Below are 22214 nucleotides of genomic sequence, written 5' to 3' on the forward strand. Positions count from 1 at the left end.
GTGTACTTTATAATTTTACTTTGTTAAATCACCCTCTGCTGAGGTAAGCATTCCCATGAGGCTTTGAAGCCATGTGAGTGTCGTTCCTGGTAAATTGTAACCGAGTAACCAAACCAGAATGTAGGGTGACAAAAATAAACTGTGCAAACCAGTAACCTTCAATATACAAACGTTACATTAAACCCGAAAACAAATGTATCACCCAGACATTGGTCCCCAACATACCAACCACCCAATCAATACTTTAACAAATCCATCCTAAATTCTCCAGAGTCCAAAATACATCCTGTCTGCCTCCATCAGCAAAAAATATTCCACAGTGTTCATAGAAAAATTTGCAAAAAACTCATTATTATTGTAGTACAGCATCCTGAAATGGGTCTGTTGTGCCCACATGCCTATTATAAAATTTAGCAAAAGTACTTGCCCTTGTCCACCCTGCTTTCGCCATAATACAATTAATGGGCACCGCCATAGCCTTGGCCTTGGATGCTGCAGCCGCTCGAACACTGCCAGCCATAAATCTAGTAGTATCAATCCCTGACCTATCCAACATCTTCCTGAGCCACCGAGCAATGGTGTCTCTAATTCCTGCTTTGTGTGGTTTGATGAAGTTGAGAAATAAACTATAAGACTCCTGCCCCATGCCTTGTCTAAGTTCCTGTGTTCTGGCAAGATACTGCCGTAAAGTTCCATACACACACAAGCTTGCATCCTTGGGATAAGCTTGAAATTTTATCACACGCACATTAAACTGCGGCCTGCATTGCTTGATGTCTCCACTTAGGGGAACCATAATGAAATTCTGCTCGATGCATAAACCCTTAATTGTCAATAAGTGCAACAAAGTCTGTACTCTTGCAGCCTGTGTCAGTGCCATCAACATAACTAATTCTAGAGTCAAGTCCTTAAGAGACAACATGTGCAACGGGTGCATGGATTGCAAGTGCCTTAGAACAGGCTGGATGTCCCAAGTCACAGCATACCTAGGTAGGGGTGGTCTCAGGTTAAATACTCCCTTCATAAATCTGATGACCAAGGAGTGGTTACCAGCCCTGCAACCATCCACTACGATGCCTAAAGAAGAGATAGCACTTCTCGCCGTGTTGACCGATTCATACCTCACGTTTCTGTGAAAAGTATCAGACAAGAAGTTTATTATGTCGCTGACATTGGGATTAATGGAATTAATGTTCCACCTATTACAAAACTGCGACTATCTTCTGAAATGCGGTCAGTACTGCTTCTCTGTACCTTCTATCCATGAGGCCATGATGATATCTGCACTCTCTGCAGATACCCCTCGTGCTCGGACCTGCTCCCTGACAGCAAGCATCCCATTAGTCTGGTGTGACACATGACCGGATGCTCCTCATTGGAGGACGGGTGTGTGAGAACACCTGTCCTCATTGCAATGAGGCGGGGGTGGTCGACCAACATGCCAAGCAAAGTCCCCATCTATGGCTGTGACATCCACATGGGAACAAACATCCACCCCCTCGCCTCTTCTGCCCGCAGCTTCTGTAGGCACCTAGCAATCAAAGAAAATGGGGGAAACATGTAGGACAGGTCAAAGTCAGCCCAGTTTAGCGAGAAGGCATGAAGTATCCTGCTTCTGGGTCCGGGTGCCAGGAACAAAAAGAGGCAATTTGCTTATTAAGTCTTGAGGCAAACAAGTCTATAACTGGTGTGCCAAACACCCCACACAAAAGTTGAAAAACATTTTCATTAAGCTTCTACTCATGCCTATCATTAATTGTGCGTGACTGCATGTTGGCAATTGTGTTGTCCTTACCTGGAATATGTGAGCATGTGACCCAGGCACTATGAGCAATACACCAATCCCAGATCTCAGTAGTGAGAGCATTACAAACTGGAGACTTTGTGCCGCCCATCTCATTCACATAATTGATAGCAGTGGTGTTGTCACAAAAAACTTTAATATGTTTATCAATTAGGTCCCGTCTGAACGTCTGAAGACTTAGGAAAATAGGTTTAAGTTCAAGAGGGTTGATATGCATCAATCTCTCTTCCCAGGACCATCCACCACCAGTACACCGTTGCTTAAGGTGACATCCTCAACCTAAAGTAGAAGCATTAGTATATAAATGGATATCAGTGCCTGGTCTAAAAAAAATTTCTGTCCTGCATGGTAATGTTATCAATCCACCAGCATAGGTCTGATTTCATCCCTTCCGTAATGGACATCCATCGATCAAAATTTCCCCTTTCAACCTGCAATGCTGCAATTTTCTCCATTTCCAACTGCTGATAATGCAGCTTGTCCATCTCCACTGCCAGAATAGCAGCAACCAGGAGGCCAGTAATTCTAGCCACCTCTCGAATCTTATCTCTACTTTTCCCAAGCAGTCTCGTACAAGCGTCAGTAATTTTCTCCACCCTGCGGGCTGGAAGCGAAACCGTCATAGAGATGGTGTCAATAATATTGCCTAAATACTCAATATTCCTAGTGGGAGTCAATACAGACTTCTCATAATTAATACAAAACCCCAGCTTCTGTAACAGATCAATTGTGTCCCCAATACAGGCAAGGCAACCTGACTGAGAACTATTACAAATTAAAGTGTCATCAATGAAGCTTGTAATAGAGTAACCACTTTTCCTCAAATAAGCAAATACTGGTTTCATCAATTTTGTGAAAAGCCTTGGGCCTTCAGCAACACCATTGGGGAGACAAGTAAATTTATAAATAGTATCCTTCCATTTGAAACATAATAAATCCTGTTGTTCAGGTGCAATACTAACTGAATAGTATGCATGGCAGAGGTCAACTGCATTGACGAGCCTGATGGCTTGTTCAAAGTTCTCCATTTTTAAATGTTTATAAGGGATGTGGCTGTTTAGTCGTTTTAAATTGAGTACCATTCTGTATCCACCATTCTTTTTAGGTCTAAGAAAAATAGGTGAAATAATCTGTGCCTCCTTTCTATCAGTAATCTCAATCACCTTGAGCTCCAAAAGATTATTGATTTCCTCATCAATGATATGTTGTTCCTCCAAATTGAAGCAGTATGTAAGCTCCCCACTGAATAAATGCCCAATATCAGCAACATTTATGTCCAAATGGCAATGTTGCATCATGTCCAATATTAATGGATCTTTGGTAATTTGTCACCATACATTAGTAAATTTATGAAGCCTACCGCTACCTGCCTCAAATTTGTTACTAACCTCAGCTAACGCCGGGGCCTAAAGTGGCCCCGGCCCCGGGCGTTTTTTGACTTCTGGTCTGGACGAGGCTGTTGTTGCCACTGGCCACTCCTGACGCCCCTGATTAGTCCGTAGGGCTGGAATCTAGGTGAGTAGGTCCTGTGAGTTGTCCTCCCCCAGAAGCCTCTGGACCTGCCACTTGTGAACCTCCACGGGACAGGGGTGGTTTTCTTGGCTGCTAGTTTATGCCGCAGCTTTTTAGATTCCTCAATCTGCCTGGTAAACTGAGACACATCATCATCAAACAGTAAGCGGGACATCGGCAACTTATCTGAACACAAGTGGGAATATTTTTGGTTAATTTCCCTCTTCATCACAAACCGTCTCGCCAAATTATTCTATGATTGGCGTGGCTAAGAAGTGCCAAGGCACCGTTAATATTATTCACCTCCTGCTCCACGACAGGGTGAGCGGACTCCTGTGCAACCTGATCCAAGGCCAGAAGAGACTTAGTAAGAATGGTACCTGCCTTAAGAATGTCCCCACATACATCCTTGAGGTGAGCATCTGCTTTTCTTGCATCTGTTTTCATTGCTTCCAGGATCTGTGGGTTGCACTCCACAGGAGCCAGCACAGGACAGTTCTTAGGTCGTGTGGTAAGCACATCCTCAGAGATGGCCTTGTAGTCCTCGTCCTGCATGCCATTGTCAAACAAGAAGTTGACCATCCTCGCAACCTGGTCATCAATGTCCACAGAAACCGTGTCAGGGGGCCCCAAGTCTTTCGCATTCTGGAGCAAAACACTGCCCCTCGGGGTTGTTTCTGTGATCTCACCTTCCTCACTACTCTCAGCAACAAAACCAGAAAAGTTAGCAGGGGACGGTTGTCTTGTAGAAGCAGTGGCCTGAAAGTGCACCTCCTCTTCGGACTTCGGCGGGTTGGCACTGAGCTTGGCAATCTCACCTCTTAAGACTGCCAACTCATCCAACACAAAGCGCAAAGAAGGCCCAGGCGCAGTACCATGCTCGGTCGGGGACCGGGCATGCGAGTGGGTGGGCGACCTGTGCCTGCGGCCAGAGCGCCTGCTTCCCCGCCCAACAGGCGAGGCACTGGAGCTGCTACTCCTATCCCGGGAATGACGCCTCTTCACTCCTTCCCTGGACGACCTGCTGACACTCCTCCTCGCCGAAGCACTGCAGGAAGCCATAGTCAGAAGTGCGTTGCTATCCCCAGAGCAAGACATGACTCCCGCACCTGCACGTGGGGAGCCGCACCATAAACAAACACTGCCTCAATATATAATCATCGACAAATGACACAATGGAAGGCACAACCCCACTATAGCATAATGAAAGGCCCCCATTCCAATCTATAGCCCATGGCAGGTCCAACCCATGCCACATATCATACCTGCATAACGGTTAAACTTTGGCTAACTGGCAGGCCCAACTCATACCAGATCACAATGGTAGGCCCATCCCATACCATATAGCCGTATGGCAGGCCCAACCCATGCCATATGTACAAAGATTACCATGAGGCAATGTACCTACGTCTTTGGTGACGTGGCTGGAAACAGAAGGCGGCAGAGCGAATGTCTGAACAGCGCGGGCACGTATCAGCAACTGATGGTGTGGAACAGAACAGCTGATCTCATGGGAATGCTTACCTCAGCAGAAGGTGATTTGACAAAGTAAAATAAGAGAGATGGCAAGAAACCATCAGGCCTACATGTGGCAGTCCATAGGACAGTTAAATCACAGTTTTTCATTATTCAGTTATCACTTACTCACTTTTACATGATTTTTCATTGGAACCTGACTATTCTTACAATGCAGAAAATCTCACTTTATTGTGATAAAAGCAGCTGTGTGGGTCTAGAAAATACCTAATGGTAATTGGCACATCATCAGCTGGAGCTTTACCAGTAGCCAATACAAACACTTTATATTTTTACTCTGCTCTGTTTACCAAATTTTGGGTATAGCAATCACTTAAAGGCTATTGAACACTTGTTTTATTTTACAGAATTTTGCAAATTTTGCCACATTTTATAATTTTCAATGCTTGATTTGTTTTATAAATATTGTAGGTTTTAAAATGTATGAGAGTGTTCTGATACACAGTCAACTGTGTATCTGTGTATTTTTGAGATGAATTGTGGCTGTGTGGTAGCCAGTGAATAGCCTTGACATTGGTTGGTAACACAAGGGTCCATCACTCTCTCTTCTTCCCCTTTCCTCCCTCCCTGAGGGTGAGGTATCCTGCTGCTAAGCTGGTTGTCTCTGTGGACTTCAATCATCTAGATATCAGCAGCATCTTATACCAGCTTAACTTTGTCCAGGTTGTGGACTTCCTCACCCACCAGCAAACTCTCAACCTTATCATGACTGACCTGATCCAGCAGCACCCACCTCTCCATCCTGTGGACCCCACACTCACCAGCGGTCACCAAGACCCACTGCCCCACATCTGACTCAGCCATTAGTCCCTAAACCCAGTCCACAGTCACTCAGTGACCTCTGACCAGTCACTAACACACCCATCCCTAGCCTCATTTGTGAAGATTTTGTGTTTGACTGGGCTTATAACAAAATTAATAACTCTTGACAACCAACAGTCTGGCAACAGCCACCTCCACCTCTCACTACCTAGTCAGCTTCTTTGAATTCATTCATAGTCACTGGACAAATGAAATACCTCTCTAGCTGTTGCATTTGTGGATTTCAAAAGAAGCCTTTGATCTTGTAGATCATACTGTTGCCATTAATAAGGCCATCAGTCTGGGTCTTCCTCCCTATTTGATAGCATGGCTTGCCAACTTCCTGACAGAGAGACAATAGGCCATCTGAAATCAGGGCTCCATCTTCTCTTTCCAACAACTGATTTGTGGAGTCTCTCAGGCACCAAGATGGATGCATTGTGTTTCCTGTTTCTGATTAATGACGCTCTCACCAACATTCTCCCACCACTAGAAGTACATAGATGACTGCACCTTGGGCATGCCAATCAACAATAGAGACCCAGACTGCTCAGCACTCGAAGCAGGAAGGCAGTAGCATAGTGAATAAGGCGGTAAGCGTGGGATTGGGCAGGCATTCACACGTTGGTTTGAATTCCAACACATACTGCCTTGAAACTTTGCCATTTGTTGAGTGGTTTAATGTTATCGACATGTCACCATGATACCCAGGTTCTAAGTGGTTACACCAAAGATGCACTTGGGTGGTGATATGGGCCCTCATATGGGTACCACTGTAATTAAAATTGCCTGCACTGCTAATGGGTGGAAGCTGGACAGCGCTTTCCATACTCTTCAAGTAGACCTATAGGCACTATAGACCAAAACATGAAAAAAAAAAGGCAACTGTGGAGCAACTACAGGTGTGGACCAAGGAGAACAGGATGACAATCAACCACAGCAAGACTGTGGTGATGTATGTTTGTGCCTCCTCATTGGCTGTGCCTCCTCCCCAACTCTCTGTGGGCCTCCATCACCTCTAAGTAGTCCGGTCAGCCAAGCTTCTCGGTGTCATGGTAGACAACCAGCTGACCTGGAAGTAGCATGTCACCACCACAGTTAGGTCAGTGGCCTATAGGCTATACATACTGTACAGAGTCATTTCCTTGGGGCACCAGCAGATGAGTTGTGGGGGTGTATCTCACCTTCATCCTTCCCAAACTCATGTATGCCTCCACAGCATGGTCCTCCTCTCTCAGCTCCTCTCAACAGCAGCAGCTGGAGAATGTGCAAAAGAGGGCATACAGATTGATCCTCAGGCCCTGCCTACACAACCTATGATGACTCCCTGATCACCCTGAGTCTCCCCAAGCTGTCTGCCAGACATTGAGAGATTCTGGAGAAACTTTGGAGAGGCTTACTGGATCACCTGCTCCCCCTTGATGCACCTCACCCAGTCCATGCCACAAGACACCAAAACAAGATAATGTCCCTGAAGGCACCTCGCACGGACCGTTACCATCTTGATGCTCTCCCCACCATGGTGCAAGTGATAAATCATTAGGCTAGTGAACTGATCTTAAGCCCCATGTTACAACCCCAGAGTTAAGCCTGACAAGGTTCCCACAATGACTGGGTTACCTGTCATTTAGTTGGCTAATTAATTTTTTAAAGTACAAAATATTGAGATAAAAGAATGAAGAGTGAGGAGGCTTTGTTGCAACAGTTTAACGCTAAGGGTTAACTCAAGGGCATAAGAGAAACTAAAAAATTGCTGGGGAGAGATTTAAGAAAAGTGATTCAAGTCCTTAACAATATTTATTTACACTTAAATAGAGCAGAAGTTCAGTTTAATCACAATGACGGGGAAAGTTAAAGTTGACAGTTGACAGCTAAAGTTCATTGACAGTTAAAGTAATCATAGTTACATCCAATAAAATAGCATAAAGACAATTATAAAATATTTCACTTCAAAATATAAATTAATCAGACAATAGGTACAGACACAACAGCCTTATAATGAAAAAAGAGCCACACACTTAATGTTAACCTCTCTTGCAGCACAGTCACATATACAAGAGAAATAACTGTTCAACACAGGAAAATTTAGTAACTAGGCTGCTCTCATGCATATAAATTGCTACATGAGAGAACAAAATAAGTAAATAAATAAGGACAAACTTTATCAGAATTAATAAGAAAATAACCACACTACACACTTGTCCTCTCTTATAGCTGATTCACACAAAAATAGATAAATCACCAACATAGAGTGAGATTGCTGAGCCATATATGAACAGGTTGACACCCAAAATACCACCCTGGTAAACACCAACAAAAAAAACCGAGCCAGCTTCTACACGCTGCTCCAAGATAATATCACAATAATATAGTGATGAAACCCAACACAAAATATTCTCACAAAATCACTAAGCACAGTGGCCAAAACGGTGCCAAAGAGACAGAATCCTACCAATCAAGAATATGGAAAAGAAAATACTCAGCCAGGAAAAAAAGGAAGTGCGGGGTTTGTGATGGTGAACAGTCTGCCAGCTAGCACATGTCTGCTCACGTGGGTGCCCCTCTCAGCTTGAGGGTAAAATATTACACCACATGGTGTGATCTATGCTCTCATTGGCTAAACGCTTGGAGCTTTCAAAAAGGGCATGAACTAATTTCATTGGTTTTGGCATGAATCCTCTCCACAAGGGAGTGACATCATCGAACTCTATAGAATGTCCTATGAAATCCGACTTACTAAAATTATATAAATATTACAATACACACATGAATCATGCGATACAAACATGTAATACAATGAAATAATAAAGGGATATATGAAATAGATAAATGATGAGTCATCCTGGGAGCATAACAATAATAACACAACAATAGACATTGCTTGCAGGACACCATTACACTTAACCTAAGTTACATAAATCACATTAATGTCTGATGGTCATAGCACCCCAACATGACCTATGTATATTTTCAGTATGTATATACTGTAATACTAATAAATCATGCATTATTATTATTTTATTATTATTATTATTATTATATTATTTATTTATTTTTTTTTTTACTCACCATCCCTACCCACACTTTCCCTCACTCACTCCTCCCAGCAATGACAGAACATTTCACCTCATTTAATGACCTTTATGATTTAGATACCTCATATTACTACCATTTTATATCTATTTGGTTGTAATGTAAGTGATAAAGTTTTTTTTTTTCGTGGAATGAATGAATGAACTTGTATTGATTTCAATAGGAAATGAAGATTGGACTTGTTCCTGAATCAGGTTGTGCCTTAGGTCATGGAAAGGGGCCGCCATGGTACAGTGGAACAATGCGTTCTTCGGAGACTTGAGGGGTCTCCAAGTGCATGGGTTCGAATCCTGTCCACAGTCTGAGTGTAGGTTGGGCTTCCTCACTCGTGGCAACGGTTTCCTAGCGTGTGGGCTTTGAGATAGGAGGTACCTCAAAAAATATCCCCTTTAGACCATAAATTCCTGTGAAAAGTCCACATTGTATAAATAATAAAAAAAAAAAAAAAAATGCATTAAGGACATAACCTGTGGTATCACTGTACAAGCAAGGAGGAAATTTCCCACAGAGGCCTCATAAGTTCCATCACTTCTGTCTATTCACAATTGCTGTCTACTCATTCCTATCATGTGCAAAGAACTCAGGTATAAATTTTTCATAAGTGTACATTTTACAGTAACATTATTTTGTAAAAATTAAAGCTTATCATTAATAGATACTTTTAGACCAGTGGTTCTTAATATTAAGTGTTTTACTACCACACCTCATCTAAGAATTTGTCCTTCCTTTTACTCAACTCCTTACATCTATGAATAAAATTCCCTCCCAGATTTTAAAGAAAAAGGCAATACTTTTCCATTTTTCATAAAGTCATTACTTGGCCATGTTCTTGTTAAGAGAATGACAAATATAATTAGAGAAAATTCCTGCTTTTTCCAAAGGGCTCACTTCTTTCTTAGAAATTACTGATGTCCCCCTAGGGAGGGTGCACTCCTCAGGTTAAGAACCACTGCTTTAGACAGTGATTGATTGCTTTACTTTTTTATTTTTTTTTATTTAAGTCTGTCTTTCCTTCCAGGTAAAAACTGGACCCTTTGCTGAACATTCCAATCAGCTCTGGAACATCAGTGGTGTTCAGTCTTGGACCAAAATCAACCAAGGTTTGATCAAGATGTACAAAGCAGAGGTAATCATTCATCATCATCATCAATACATGTAAATTTATGATAATGTATCACTAAAAAGGGTAAGGTAGTTCCACCAATATGAACTAAAAACATTCTAACTGTTTTCATTCAAAGATTTGATGTAATGAGCTCATATCATATGCATTCTGAGATGCTATGGATATATTGCATATTGCCTTCTTTTTTTAATGTTCCCCAAATTTCCATTATAAGAACCTCAATGAAATGCATTATCTTCAGTGGAGACATTTATATATACACTTAACCCTTTGCTACCATGCCTGATTGGTGCATGTCACTGTGCAATAGCTGAAATTGCAATAGCAGAAGTGAAGAACCTATGGTAATAATTGAAATTGACACAAGGACCTTCAAACTGTCATTTTTTGTCACTTTTTGCCCAGTTTCTTTACCATGTAATAGTATAAAATGAAGAAATAATACTGTGTAAAAAGATTAATCAAGAATCGTAATAGCAACATATTTATAACATTTTATTTAGCATATTTGACGGCATATATTACACATGGGTATAAAAGACGCTCACACATTTCAGCAAGTCAAATTCAGGAAGAGAGTTTTTGTGTATTTAAGCAAAACAGTCAACTTTAGATTAACATGAGTTGAATGAAGTAATTTTGATTTAACATGACTTGATATTTAAGGAGATACAATTAAATAATGCGATTTATTCAATTTAATGTGGGTCAATTCAACTCGATGACATCAAACACACCCACACTGCTTCTGGCGGGAACTGCACTGAGATGCTCTGGGCTGGGATCCAAGAAACTAAAGAGGAAATGGAGCATCTTCCGGCCATGATATGTATTCATCAATGTGTAGGGAGACATCGTTGCCATGGTAACAAGGTTGCTAGCAGGATCTTGGTAACACCACCTCCTGAGGAGGTGTTACTGTCTTTTGTGTACATAAAGTGATCACCAAACAACATTTTATTAGTTTTCTACAAGCTTTACCACAAAGAAAGAATTGTTTTATGAAGCACAAAGTTAAATCTTACATAGAACACCGAAAACAAAGCAGGAGATGAGGAGGAGGTGCCGCATTTGTCCGCTATTGATCAACATTGGCTGCTTCATTTTGTGATCCCTTGAGCTAGTGTGTTGCTTTCACTGCAATATTTGTGTTTCCGCTCCTTTATTGTCAGCTATAATTGATATCTTACTTTATTCACATACAGTCATGCCATGACAATCACCTTGACTCCATGGCACTGAGTGACAGTGAACTACATTTTACAATTGGGTTATGTTCCTGAAAACCAGATCAAATAACAAATGATCAAATAGCCACTTAAAAAGGCAGTGTTATAGGCTCATTATTTTTTTATGTAGTGGTTTCCCCTATATGTTTTTAACCACTGGTAAGAGGTTAAAAACTGTGGTAATGGTGGGTGTAGTGGATAAGGTGGTGAGCGTGGGATTGGGCAGATATCCGCATGTAGGTTCGAATCCCACCGCATACTGCTTTGAAGCTATGTCATTTGTCAAGTGGTTTAAAGTTACCTACATGTCACCATGATACCCAGGTTCTAGGTGGAGGTGTAATTGCCTTACACCCAAGATGAGCTTGGGTGGTGATATGGGTACCACTATAAATAAAATTGCCTACGTCATTAATGGGCAGAAGCTGAACAGCGCTTCTTACATACTCTTCAAGTGTGTCTACAGGCACTATAGGCCTTAACAAAAAAAAAAAAAAAAATAAATAAATAAATAGATAAAAATAAATAAATAAATAAATAGATAAAAAAAAAGGAAATAAAAATATCAAATAAGGAGGCATCAGATTGTGAGGGAAACCTGTACTATTGAACTACTGCTTCCCTTGGCATGAACTTTTCATTTTGTAACTTCATTTAGCAGAGGAGGAATCAGTGGGGCATGCAGTTCTCACATATAGTCAGTAAGTGAAGCAAAATTTAGGTATGAGTGAGAATTGCTTGCCCCACTGATTCCTCCTCTGTCAGATGAAGTTGCAAAGAGGAAAGTTCATGGCGAGGGAAACGGTATTTCAATGGTAGTTCACTGTTATTTAGTATCACAGAGTCAAGGTGATTCTCATGGCATGATTATCTATCTATCTGTCTGTCTTTTATTGCTATTTTCATGCTAACTGCTCTACTGATCTTGCTAACTGCATGCCTCCCCTCCTCCTTTGGCCTCGCTGCACAAGGATTTCTTCTTCCTCTCACCCCTATTCTATCCAACTCTCTAATGCAAGAGTTAAACTACTCTCAATCATTCATACTTTTCTCTGGTAAATTCTTGAACTCCATGGCTGCTTCTGTATTTCCATCTTCCTACGACTTGACTTCTTTTAAGAGGGAGTTTTCAAGACATTTGTTCCTTAATCTTTAAGGGAACCAGCACTTTAAGTGGGCTTCTTTTTTTTATATTTTGTTGCCCTTGGCTGGTTTCCCTCCTGCTTAGAAAAAAGAAAAAAATTGAACTCAAAGATATGATGTCCATTATAGCAGGTAATAGAGGAGCGGAAACACAAAGCTTGTGGTTAAAGCACAAGCTTTAGACATCACAATAAGAAGTGGCCGATGCTGATTGGTGGCAGACAAAATGCGGCGCCTCTTCCTCATTTCCTGCTTTTTTTTCAATGTCCCATGCAAGATTTGATCTAGTAATGTATTAATAGTTTTTTTTAAGGTTTTGAGTAACAAAATCTCCAAAACAGGTAGATTCCCAGTGGCCAAGATGTAACCCCTCCCCTGTTACCATTATTGTCTATCAGAAAATTATGTTTGAAAAATGTGATTTTGAATAGCGTAACATGATATAGACATATGTGCAGCTTTTTAAGTAAGTGTGATACAAATAAAATGTGATTGTGAAAGGTGTGATAGCAGAGGGTTAAGTGTACAGTATAACATTGAGCTATGAGCAACTCGACTTACAAGAAATCCGAGGTACAAGCTGTCACTCAGTCAGATTTTTGCTTTGAATTGTGAGTCAAAACTTGAGTTGCGAGCTAACTTCAAGTATGCCACCACTGTTTAGCGCAATGACATCCAACATGTTCAGTTGACTTTTTTTTTTTTTTTTTTTTTTTTTTTTTTCTCCCACTGTGGAAGCATTTCTCATGTGGTTTTTATGCATTTAGATGGCTAAATTTTGGTTCAACCATTAGTTCTAAGCAAGTGCACCATGTAATGACATGTTTAACTCATATCCAAAACATTCTGAAAAGGAGGATGAAACAAACCCTTGCAGAAAGAAGGAATTTAGAAAATTTTATTTTTTTTTTTTTTTTTTTTTTTTTTTCTCCCACTGTGGAAGCATTTCTCATGTGGTTTTTATGCATTTAGATGGCTAAATTTTGGTTCAACCATTAGTTCTAAGCAAGTGCACCATGTAATGACATGTTTAACTCATATCCAAAACATTCTGAAAAGGAGGATGAAACAAACCCTTGCAGAAAGAAGGAATTTAGAAAATTTTTATTTTTTATTTTTTATTTTTCTGTAAGAGATGAGGACTGGCCAAGGGCAGGGATAATATAAAGAAAAAGCCCACTCAGTTGCCAGTCTTTTTACAGAGCTGATAGAATTAGCCAAAGGATAAGGACAATGTCTTGAATGAAGTCAAGTCATAGGAAGATGGAAATACAGACATAGGCAGAGATCTCGTTCCAGGGTTTACCAGGGATCACGTATATCAAAATTCACGCAAAACAAACATGTAATTCTCATAAGAAAGAATAAATAAATAGGGGGGATGCGGGATGTGGTCCAAAAAGATTCGTACAAAATACTCTATTTATTTGGCTAAATTAACATGTTTTTATTATTTGCCATTTTAAATACTAGAAGTGTGTTTAAAGTAAAGGAAAAGCAAGAAATAATAAGAGAAAGCAAAAAATAATAAGAGAAAGCAACAAAACAAAGAATACATAAACACAACACTCACTGCGTCACTGCCTTCACCACTCACACCACAGTCAGTCACCATCTTCCTTTGAGGTTTACCACTTTATCAAAAATCCACTTATCAAAAATAACCCCCACATGCAGAAGAAGATGAAGGATGTTTTGGGGCCATTTTGGTGAATTATAGGCAGATTGAAGAGATTCCGTCTGTACTCAGTGCTGGCAGACTGCAAATGAAGCATGAGAAGAGCGGAGCTCCCACCTATCGGCCAGCTGCGGAACTCTCTGGTGCACAGTTTGAATTCATGTCTGGTGCTCAGTTTGAAAATGCGGTTGGGCCAAATCGCGTATAAGCAAACCGATCGCGCAAATTGAATTAATTGTAATATTTTTTTGGTTGCGTCATAACAAAAACACGTAAATCAAACACGCATAAATAAAGAGTTACCTGTACACCTTTAGCACTTTCTACTTGGAAAATAGAAAAATAGATATAAACTTAATAGTTTATTATTAAGAGAAGTTGATCCACAGTCATTCATGTAGAAATGATGGCAGTCATGCAGAAGTCAGTTCAAAGCTCAGCACTTGTAACAAAAACATTTAGGTAGATTAGAGAAATAGAAAAATGTAATCTTTGAAAAAAAAAGTCTTTCTTAGCATTGGACTAAGATGTCAAAATTTTTTTTTTTTTAATTTATTTATTCATTTATTTTTTTTATTAATCTGGATACAGTTGTACTGAAGTTACAAATGTGGTATGTACTCAGGTAAAACATCAGATACAAGTGCAGCTGCCTTTTCCAGGAATTCTATGTTCTCAGCTCCTATAGTTTCATGTATGAGCTTTTATTTTTTTATTCTATTTTTTTTTTTTTTTTTTCCTTCCTATCTCTTAGCAAAAGTCTCCATTGGTAAATACATCTCCCTAAGGTGCAAAGTTGATGTAGCAGACAATCATAAAAAGAATACACAATATTTCCTCAAGTATAGATTGATATCTAAATACAGGTTGATCCCTGATTTCTAGCCAGCAAATCAGTATTTTATGGTATGCTTAGCACTGTCTGTCTTTCTGCATCACAGGAGGCTGTTTGGTAACTTTCTGTATGAATTATAATTATTTATTTATTTTTTTATTTTATTTATTTATTTATTTTTTTTTTTATGTAAGAGGGGAAACTGGACAAGGGCAACAAAAACTGTAAAGCAAAATGGTCATCAAGATCCAAGATAGCTGGGAGAATTGAGAGAAATATCATACATTTACCAGTAAGGTATACTTTCTCCTCACAATGTGGATGGAGATGCTCCTCAGTACATATAAAATGTGGATAGTACCAAGCTTGCAATGGGGCTGTAGTTTATTGTAATTATGTAAAGAATATAAGTTTTAGATCAATAAATTATTAGATTGTGTTGCTGTTTATGCTAACCAACTCACAGAAAAAAAAAAATCAGGTACTTTAATTTGGCACAAAAAGGAAAGTTAGCCTGCAAGCCAAATCTCCCAATGGTAGTGAGATTAGATATAATTATAGATAAATGCTTGTAATTATTATCATTACTATTATGTATTATGATAGTGGGAAAAATTGCACATTTTGAGGTACCATCAGCTCCAGTGTGGGTTTAGCTGTACTGAGTGCACAATGTACTATCTGTGTAGTACTACGCCTCAGGGTATTGCTGAAACATCTCATTAAAAATGAGGCCCCACGCACATAGGAAAACACTATCCTCAAAATAAAATCAGCTCAATAGCGCAGTAACCCCTACCTACAATCACAATAGCGCAGTCATCCCTACCAAAAGGAACCAAACCCCCCCCATACCCAACCTCCCTACATCCCTTTTTCTATCTCTGGGAGGTCACTCTCCTGATAAGAAGACGCCATTCCATGTTTCAGCGCTCGTGGTAGCCGGACCTACACTCGCTTGCGCCTGTATCGCCGGCTCTGAGAGCCGGTGTTTTACCTGGGCGTTTCTTTTCTGCTTTTCCTCTTGCTTTTTGGCAAGAATCTTGGATTTATGGACGGATTACTCTGTGCTGTGCCCTTTTCGTGTGATTTAGTGCAGTGTGGTGCTTTTATTATGTGTGTTTATAGTGACCATATGGTGGGGGAGCCGGCAGGTGTTCTCGAAGGTTCTCGAGTGCGTTAGTGGCCATTTTCGTTCGGTGTGGGGCATAGTGTTTTGCTCATGGCCTTTGCTGTCCGGCTCCCTGTGCGTGTGCAGTGTATTGATGCCACTTTTATGGCGTTTTGACGTACGTTGCTGTCTTTTTCGCCGCCGAGTGTTGTGCGTCTCCTACGCCCGTGTTGGGAGCGATAAGGTAGTGTTTTACGTGTGATTTCTTTTCAGTTCATCATGCCTACTTCCAAGTGCCAGTTTTCCTCTGATGGCAAAGGGTGCGCATATGAGTTTTCATGCGATGGCCATGACTTGTGTGTGCCCCATCGTCCTTGTGTTTCCAAGGACTTCTTGTTTGACACTGACAAGTGTGAGAAGTGCCGGGAAAATGTGAAATTCCTCCAATGTGTGGGCAAGGTGGATAAGCTTTGCCTCCAGTACACTTCGCTTCGCCAATCGTGGGAGGCGGTGCAGCGTTCGGCCAAGAGGAAGGGAAAGCACATGGTCTGGAAGGACGAAGCTTTCCGCCTGGCTTTCATGGTCCGGGGCTCTCGGACGGCGGTCCCATCCACCCTGTCCTCTGCTGGTTGCAGTGGTTTACCAGGGAGCTCCACAAGGCTGCGCAGGTTCTGCGAGAGCGCGCGCTTCATCATCTCGGGCTGCCCCTCCTCGATACCAAGGCCCATTGCGTTTCCAGAGGACCTCCAACAGATTCCTCCCCTACCTGTCAGCTTCTCGCCAGGCCCAGTCCTCTTCAAGGGATAGGAGAGCTCCGTTGGGTCGGGACGGCGGTCTCTCTACCCGCAGAGCTTCGGGCCAGCCCTTTCAGACTACCACCGCAGCACCCCGGGGGTCGCGGCGGTGACTCCCCAGCACTGGGTCGCCTGTCCAACGCGGCCGACAAGTGGCCGGTCGGCACGTGGGCGGGCAGGGCAGGGTGGTTCATTGGTTCCTCTCCTGGGAGTGGGCTCAAGGCCGTGCCCCGCGTCTACGGATGCCTCCTCCCTTCTCTTCAACTTCACCTCAGCTCTCGGCGATATTGCAGGAGATGCTCCTCCATGGGGTACTGGAGGAGTATTCCGGCCCTGTCTTCCTGTCACGTCCCTTCTTGGTCCCTCGGTGGGACAGGCAGGACCCCCGGCTGGTCGTTGACCTTTCGGCTCTCAACGCCCACATCGAGTGTCATCACTTCAGGATGGTAACGCTCAAGCAGGTCAGGGAGTCTCTTCTTCCGCACTCTTGGCTAACCTCCCTGGACCTCGCCAATGCTTATTGGCATGTGCCGATAGGTCCGCGTTTCCGTTCCTACCTGGCAGTGCAGGACCGCTCCCGCGTCCTGTGTTTTACAGTCCTGCCCTTCGGGTTGAACATCGCGCCACGGGTCTTCACCAAGATCACGAAGACTCTGGCATCAATGCTGGCGGACGTCAACATCAGAACCATAATGTATCTGGATGATTGGCTCGTCCAGGGGTCGTCGAGGGAGGAAGCCCAAGCTGCAACCATCAGCGAATCCCTCGGGTTCCACTTCAATTTTCCCAAGTCTCGTCTCGAGCCCACTCAAGTTCTGCAGTGGTTCGGCATGTGGTGGGATACTTGGACTTCTACCATCTGCCTGTCCGAGGACAATCGGAGGAAGGTTCTGCAGCGGGTCAGGAGGGCCTCCTGGTCCACCACCTTCACCCACCGCATGTGGACGAGGCTCATGGGCTCCTTTACGTTTGCAGCCCAGGTGACACCACTGGGGCCTCTGTGGTGCAGGAGGCTCTGGTGGGAAGGCAACAGGGTGTTTCCGCGGACGGCCCCGCACCGTCTGAGCCCGGTTCCACCACACCTTCACCGGCTGCTGAGTCAGTGGTTTTCTCCGGGCCTTCTGGAGACTGCGGTTCCTTGGAGGCTGTCAGCGCCACAGCTCCAAGTCTACACAGACCCTTTGGACAGCGGTTGGGGCTTCCAGGCGTCCGACGGTCGACAGGGCCGGGGACGCTGGGAGCAGGCTGACGCGCAGAGGCACGTCAACGTGAGGGAGTTGATGGTGCCTCTGCTTTTCCTTCAGCAACAGGTGGACCTTCGACAACTCCACGTCTACTTCTACATGGACAACGTAGTTGGCAGTCCAGTGTGTGAAGAAGATGGGCTCCTCCCGGTCGATCTCCCTCCTCAGGACATCCGAGGCCCTCTTCAACCTGGCAGCGTCGCGCCATCTTACGCTGTCAGCCGTGCACGTACCGGGCAGGGACAATGTCTGGGTAGACACGTTGTCCCGCAGCAATACTTCCTCAGTGGAATGGTCGCTTGACCCAGACGTTTTCACGGATCTAGTGGAGTTGTTCGGTCTGCCCGAGGTGGACCTGTTTGCATCATCGGAGAACCATCAGCTCCCACAGTACATCACCAGGAGCATGGTCACGGCCACGGAAGGGCCAGACTCCTTTCTTATGGATTGGAACACATGGGGGTTCGTCTATCTTTTTCCTCCCCCAGCGACGACAGTGATGACGGCGGTGGTGCGCAAGCTGGAGACGTTCAGGGGCCGAGTTCTTCTCATCGCCCCTCTCTGGAAGGCCTGGCCCTGGTGCCAACGTCTACTGCTCTGGTGTCCTTCCCCTCTACCTCTCAACAGACTGGCGGTATGGGGCCATGGCATCCGTCAGTCTGGAATATCCTCCAGCTTTAACGTATGGAGTTTCTGCACGCATGCTTAACCACCTCCCTCTCGCCTGCGGTCTCCTCTGATGTCATCAAGGGGTCCAGGGATTCTACCCTCCGCCAGTACGAGTTGGCATGGAAGGCTTTCCAGCTTTTTCTCCTCAATCGCCCTTATTCATATATTTCCTTACCTCTGGTTTATGACTTCTTGTCCTTTATGTTCCATGTCAGACGCAGAGCTGCCCCGACCGTCGCCACCTATGCGGCTACTCTGGCGGACCCCATGTCTTTGGAGTTTAACATCACCATCAGAGGACGGGTCCTGGATTTACTGAAAAAGGGTCACTTCTACCAGCGGCCTCCTGTGAAGAGACCAAGGATCTTCTGGTCTCTGTCCAAAGTCCTGACCCTCCTTCGGGGCCCTCTTTTTACTAATCCTACCCCTCAACAGAGCTTGCGGAAGGCACTGTTTTTGGTGGCCATGGCTTCTGGCTTAAGGGCTTCCATACTTCACGCCCTTATCCGGCACTCCTCCTGGTTGGTCTTCTCCAGGGATGGGCGACGGGTCTCCCTAGCACCTTCTCCCAAGTTCTTGGCCAAGAATGAGAGGGAAGGACACTCCTTGGGCCCCATGATGCTCCAGGCGTGGATGGAGGGACTTCACCACCACCCCCTCTGCCCTGTGGAGTCCTTGCAACAGTATGTTGGGTCAACTTCCGGTTCCCAACATACCCGTCTGTTCATCTGGCCTGACACCCACAAGCCCCTATCCAGGATCCACATCTCAAAGGTCCTCTGCGGGGTGATAGAGGAGGCGGATCCAGGACATGCACCAAAGGGGCACGAAGTGAGGGCCATGTCGGCCACCATGGCTTTCCTTCGCCACTTCTCCTTGGACCAGGTACGGGAGCATGGACAGTGGGCTTCGGACCGCTCCTTCGTAGCCCACTATCTGGATCACACGCTGGAGGAGGTCCCTTGCACCTCCATGGCAGGGCCTCCTCCGCCTCCCGGACCCTCCTCTTCGACCTGACGGGTCGGAGTTGGGGGGGGGGATGGCAGCGTCAGGGGAGGTCGTCAGCCACCCTACGGGTCCGGACCTCACCCCCATCTTACACGGCAACGACACGGGACCCTTTCCCTACCCTCCGGTAGAAGGAGTTTTTGCTGCTTCCAGAGCCCCTCTTACTCCTCCCGGACCCCCCTCTCCGACCTGACGGGTCGGACTTTACGGGGAAATGGTAGCTTTGGGGGAGGTCTGCACTCACCCGACAGGACCAGACCTCACCCCTCCCAAAGGTTGCCTCAGCTCTACCGGACCGTCCTCCACACACTGGTCCAGGTAGGCTGCTCTCTCGGACCGTCCTCACTCTGCCAGGTTAGAGGTTTACAGTACCCTTCCCTTTCAGTATAGTCTGGCGGCGGATCCTTCCTCCACTTGTGATGCAGCTAAACCCGCACTGGAGCTGATTGTACCTCAAAATGCGATGTTTGAGTTACTGAACTATTGTTCAAAAACATCTATTTTGAGTGAAGCAGCTCCAGTGCGGGTGATCAGGTCCCTCTTCCACCGCTTCGCTCCCTCCCCCGGTCATCCTTCGCCAATCTCTGTTCTCACGCTTCACATGGAACGGCGTCTTATTATCAGGAGAGTGACACCCAGAGATAGAAAACAGGACGTAGGGAGGTCGGGTATGGGGGGTTTGGTTCCTTTTGGTAGGAGTGACCGCTATTGTGATTGTAGGTAGGGGTTACTGCGCTATTGTGCTGATTCTATTTTGAGGATAGTGTTTTCCTATGTGCATGGGGCCTCATTTTTAATGAGATGTTTCAGCAATACCCTGAGGCGTAGTACTACACAGATAGTACATTGTGCACTCAGTTAGTACAGCTAAACCCGCACTGGAGCTGCTTCACTCAAAATAGATGTTTTCGAACAATAGTTCAGTAACTCAAACATCGCATTTTATTGTTTTGTTTTCTTTGTAGAACCAGAGAGTTGATGCATTATTATCACAAAGAGCCATGCAATTTTTCCTATTAATATCATCCCCTAGTTGTTTGTAATCCACAGGATTTGTGTGTGTTTCTACAATTTGTGCTTATTTTCAGGTGTTACACAAGTTCCCAGTTGTGCAGCACGTACTCTTCGGCAGCATCCTGTCCATTTGTCCTGCCACAGAAATGGTGTATTACCCACCACCTGGGACTGATATGCCTCATCTTAGCAGTAAAAATCCAACTGCACCATCTTTCATGACCTCGAAGCCAGCGCAGGGGAAACTACCTTTTAATGATGCAGTTTCAAGTATGTCTAATTATGGGAAGATGCCAAAAAATTTGCCATTAAATGACAGCTTATCTAGTGTGAGTAAAATGTCCCAAGGAGCTGGCTCAATTGATCACATTGCAATTAATAGAAATTCAAATTCAATCACCAGTAGATCAACAAATATATCCTGTGCTGATGAGAGACACCCAGCTATGTCTCCACTGAACCCATTATCTGTCACTAGTTTTCCAAAATGCAATATAAGCACAGAAAGTAATACTGAAAACAGAAAATAAATCACCATGTTCACTACCTATTGACCTTGTTTCCATTAAAAACTAATAGATAAAAAATGGAAGTAAATTAACGAGAACTAAATGGAAAATTTCAACTTCTCTAATTTCCTATACAGGGTTTAACACATTATTATGCTAAGTGGAAACTGTTCTGTACATATGCATTTTGAAGCATTGTTTAGCTGTGATTTGAGTGTGGTGATGCAACAAATACAATGGCCAGACCAGACAGATGTTTATGTTGTAAAAATACCATGTCAACATATTCTATATTACTTTATATTATTCCAAATTACTGTAAGCATGTGACATTTTCATCTTTAAAAATTTCTTTTTATATTTATTTATTAAATTTTTTTCAAATTCTTGCTGTAAAATTACAGGGTATTCAGTGTCACTGTCTTGGCATGAAACTGCAGTCAGCTGATTTGCTGCTGGTCTTGCTCCTTCCCTCCTCCCTTTCAGGAGGGCAAGGTGTCATGGAGCTCTTTTATTTTGTTTATTATTAATTACTTGGATGCTAACATTGTGCAGTGTTTATTGATAAATAACCAGTCTGTCAATGATAGTCATTTCAGTATAGGTTACAGTAATACCCAATAATTGTAGAAATGATGACTGAATAACTCACAATTTCACCACCAGACTTCCTGTATCAATAAGTCCCACCAAGACACTAAACTACCTGTTGTTGTCCTGCACATTCAAATTTAATCCTTCCAATAAACAAGGCTTTGAAATGCATGTGTATAAAACACTTTTTTACTTAGAATAACTTGTGCTTTTGCCTCTAGCAATATCTGTAAAAACTCAAGTTACATCCTTAGTATATATATATATATATATATATATATATATATATATATATATATATATATATATATATATATATATATATATATATATTATATATTATATACACTTAACCCTCGGCTGTCGCGCCCAATAGCGGCCGAAATAGCCGCTCCATAGCCGAAAACACGATAGCCGAATTGATCTTGGCGGGAAGGCGGTTTTGGCCAATGAGTGCTCAGATATTCCATGACGTCATGGCGCGGCACGCGATAGCAGGCATCTGAGGTCGCGA

The 22214-nt window shown here is 43.4% G+C and overlaps 1 protein-coding gene across 3 annotated transcripts in view; it reads left to right on the forward strand.

Moving 5' to 3' along the window:
• Nucleotides 1-21867, forward strand: part of LOC123516280 (serine/threonine-protein phosphatase 2A activator-like) — a 91270-nt gene extending 69403 nt beyond the window's left edge. For all 3 annotated transcript variants that reach the window (XM_045275540.1, XM_045275542.1, XM_045275541.1), the window contains 2 exons: nucleotides 9765-9872; nucleotides 20672-21867. In XM_045275540.1, the coding sequence (XP_045131475.1) occupies nucleotides 9765-9872; nucleotides 20672-21127 (564 nt within the window). In that variant the 3' untranslated portion in view covers nucleotides 21128-21867. The remainder of the gene's footprint in view (nucleotides 1-9764; nucleotides 9873-20671) is intronic.
• Nucleotides 21868-22214: the final 347 nt, after the last annotated feature.

The sequence above is a fragment of the Portunus trituberculatus genome, chromosome 40 (assembly GCF_017591435.1).
Source record: "Portunus trituberculatus isolate SZX2019 chromosome 40, ASM1759143v1, whole genome shotgun sequence".
Lineage (NCBI taxonomy): Eukaryota > Metazoa > Arthropoda > Malacostraca > Decapoda > Portunidae > Portunus > Portunus trituberculatus.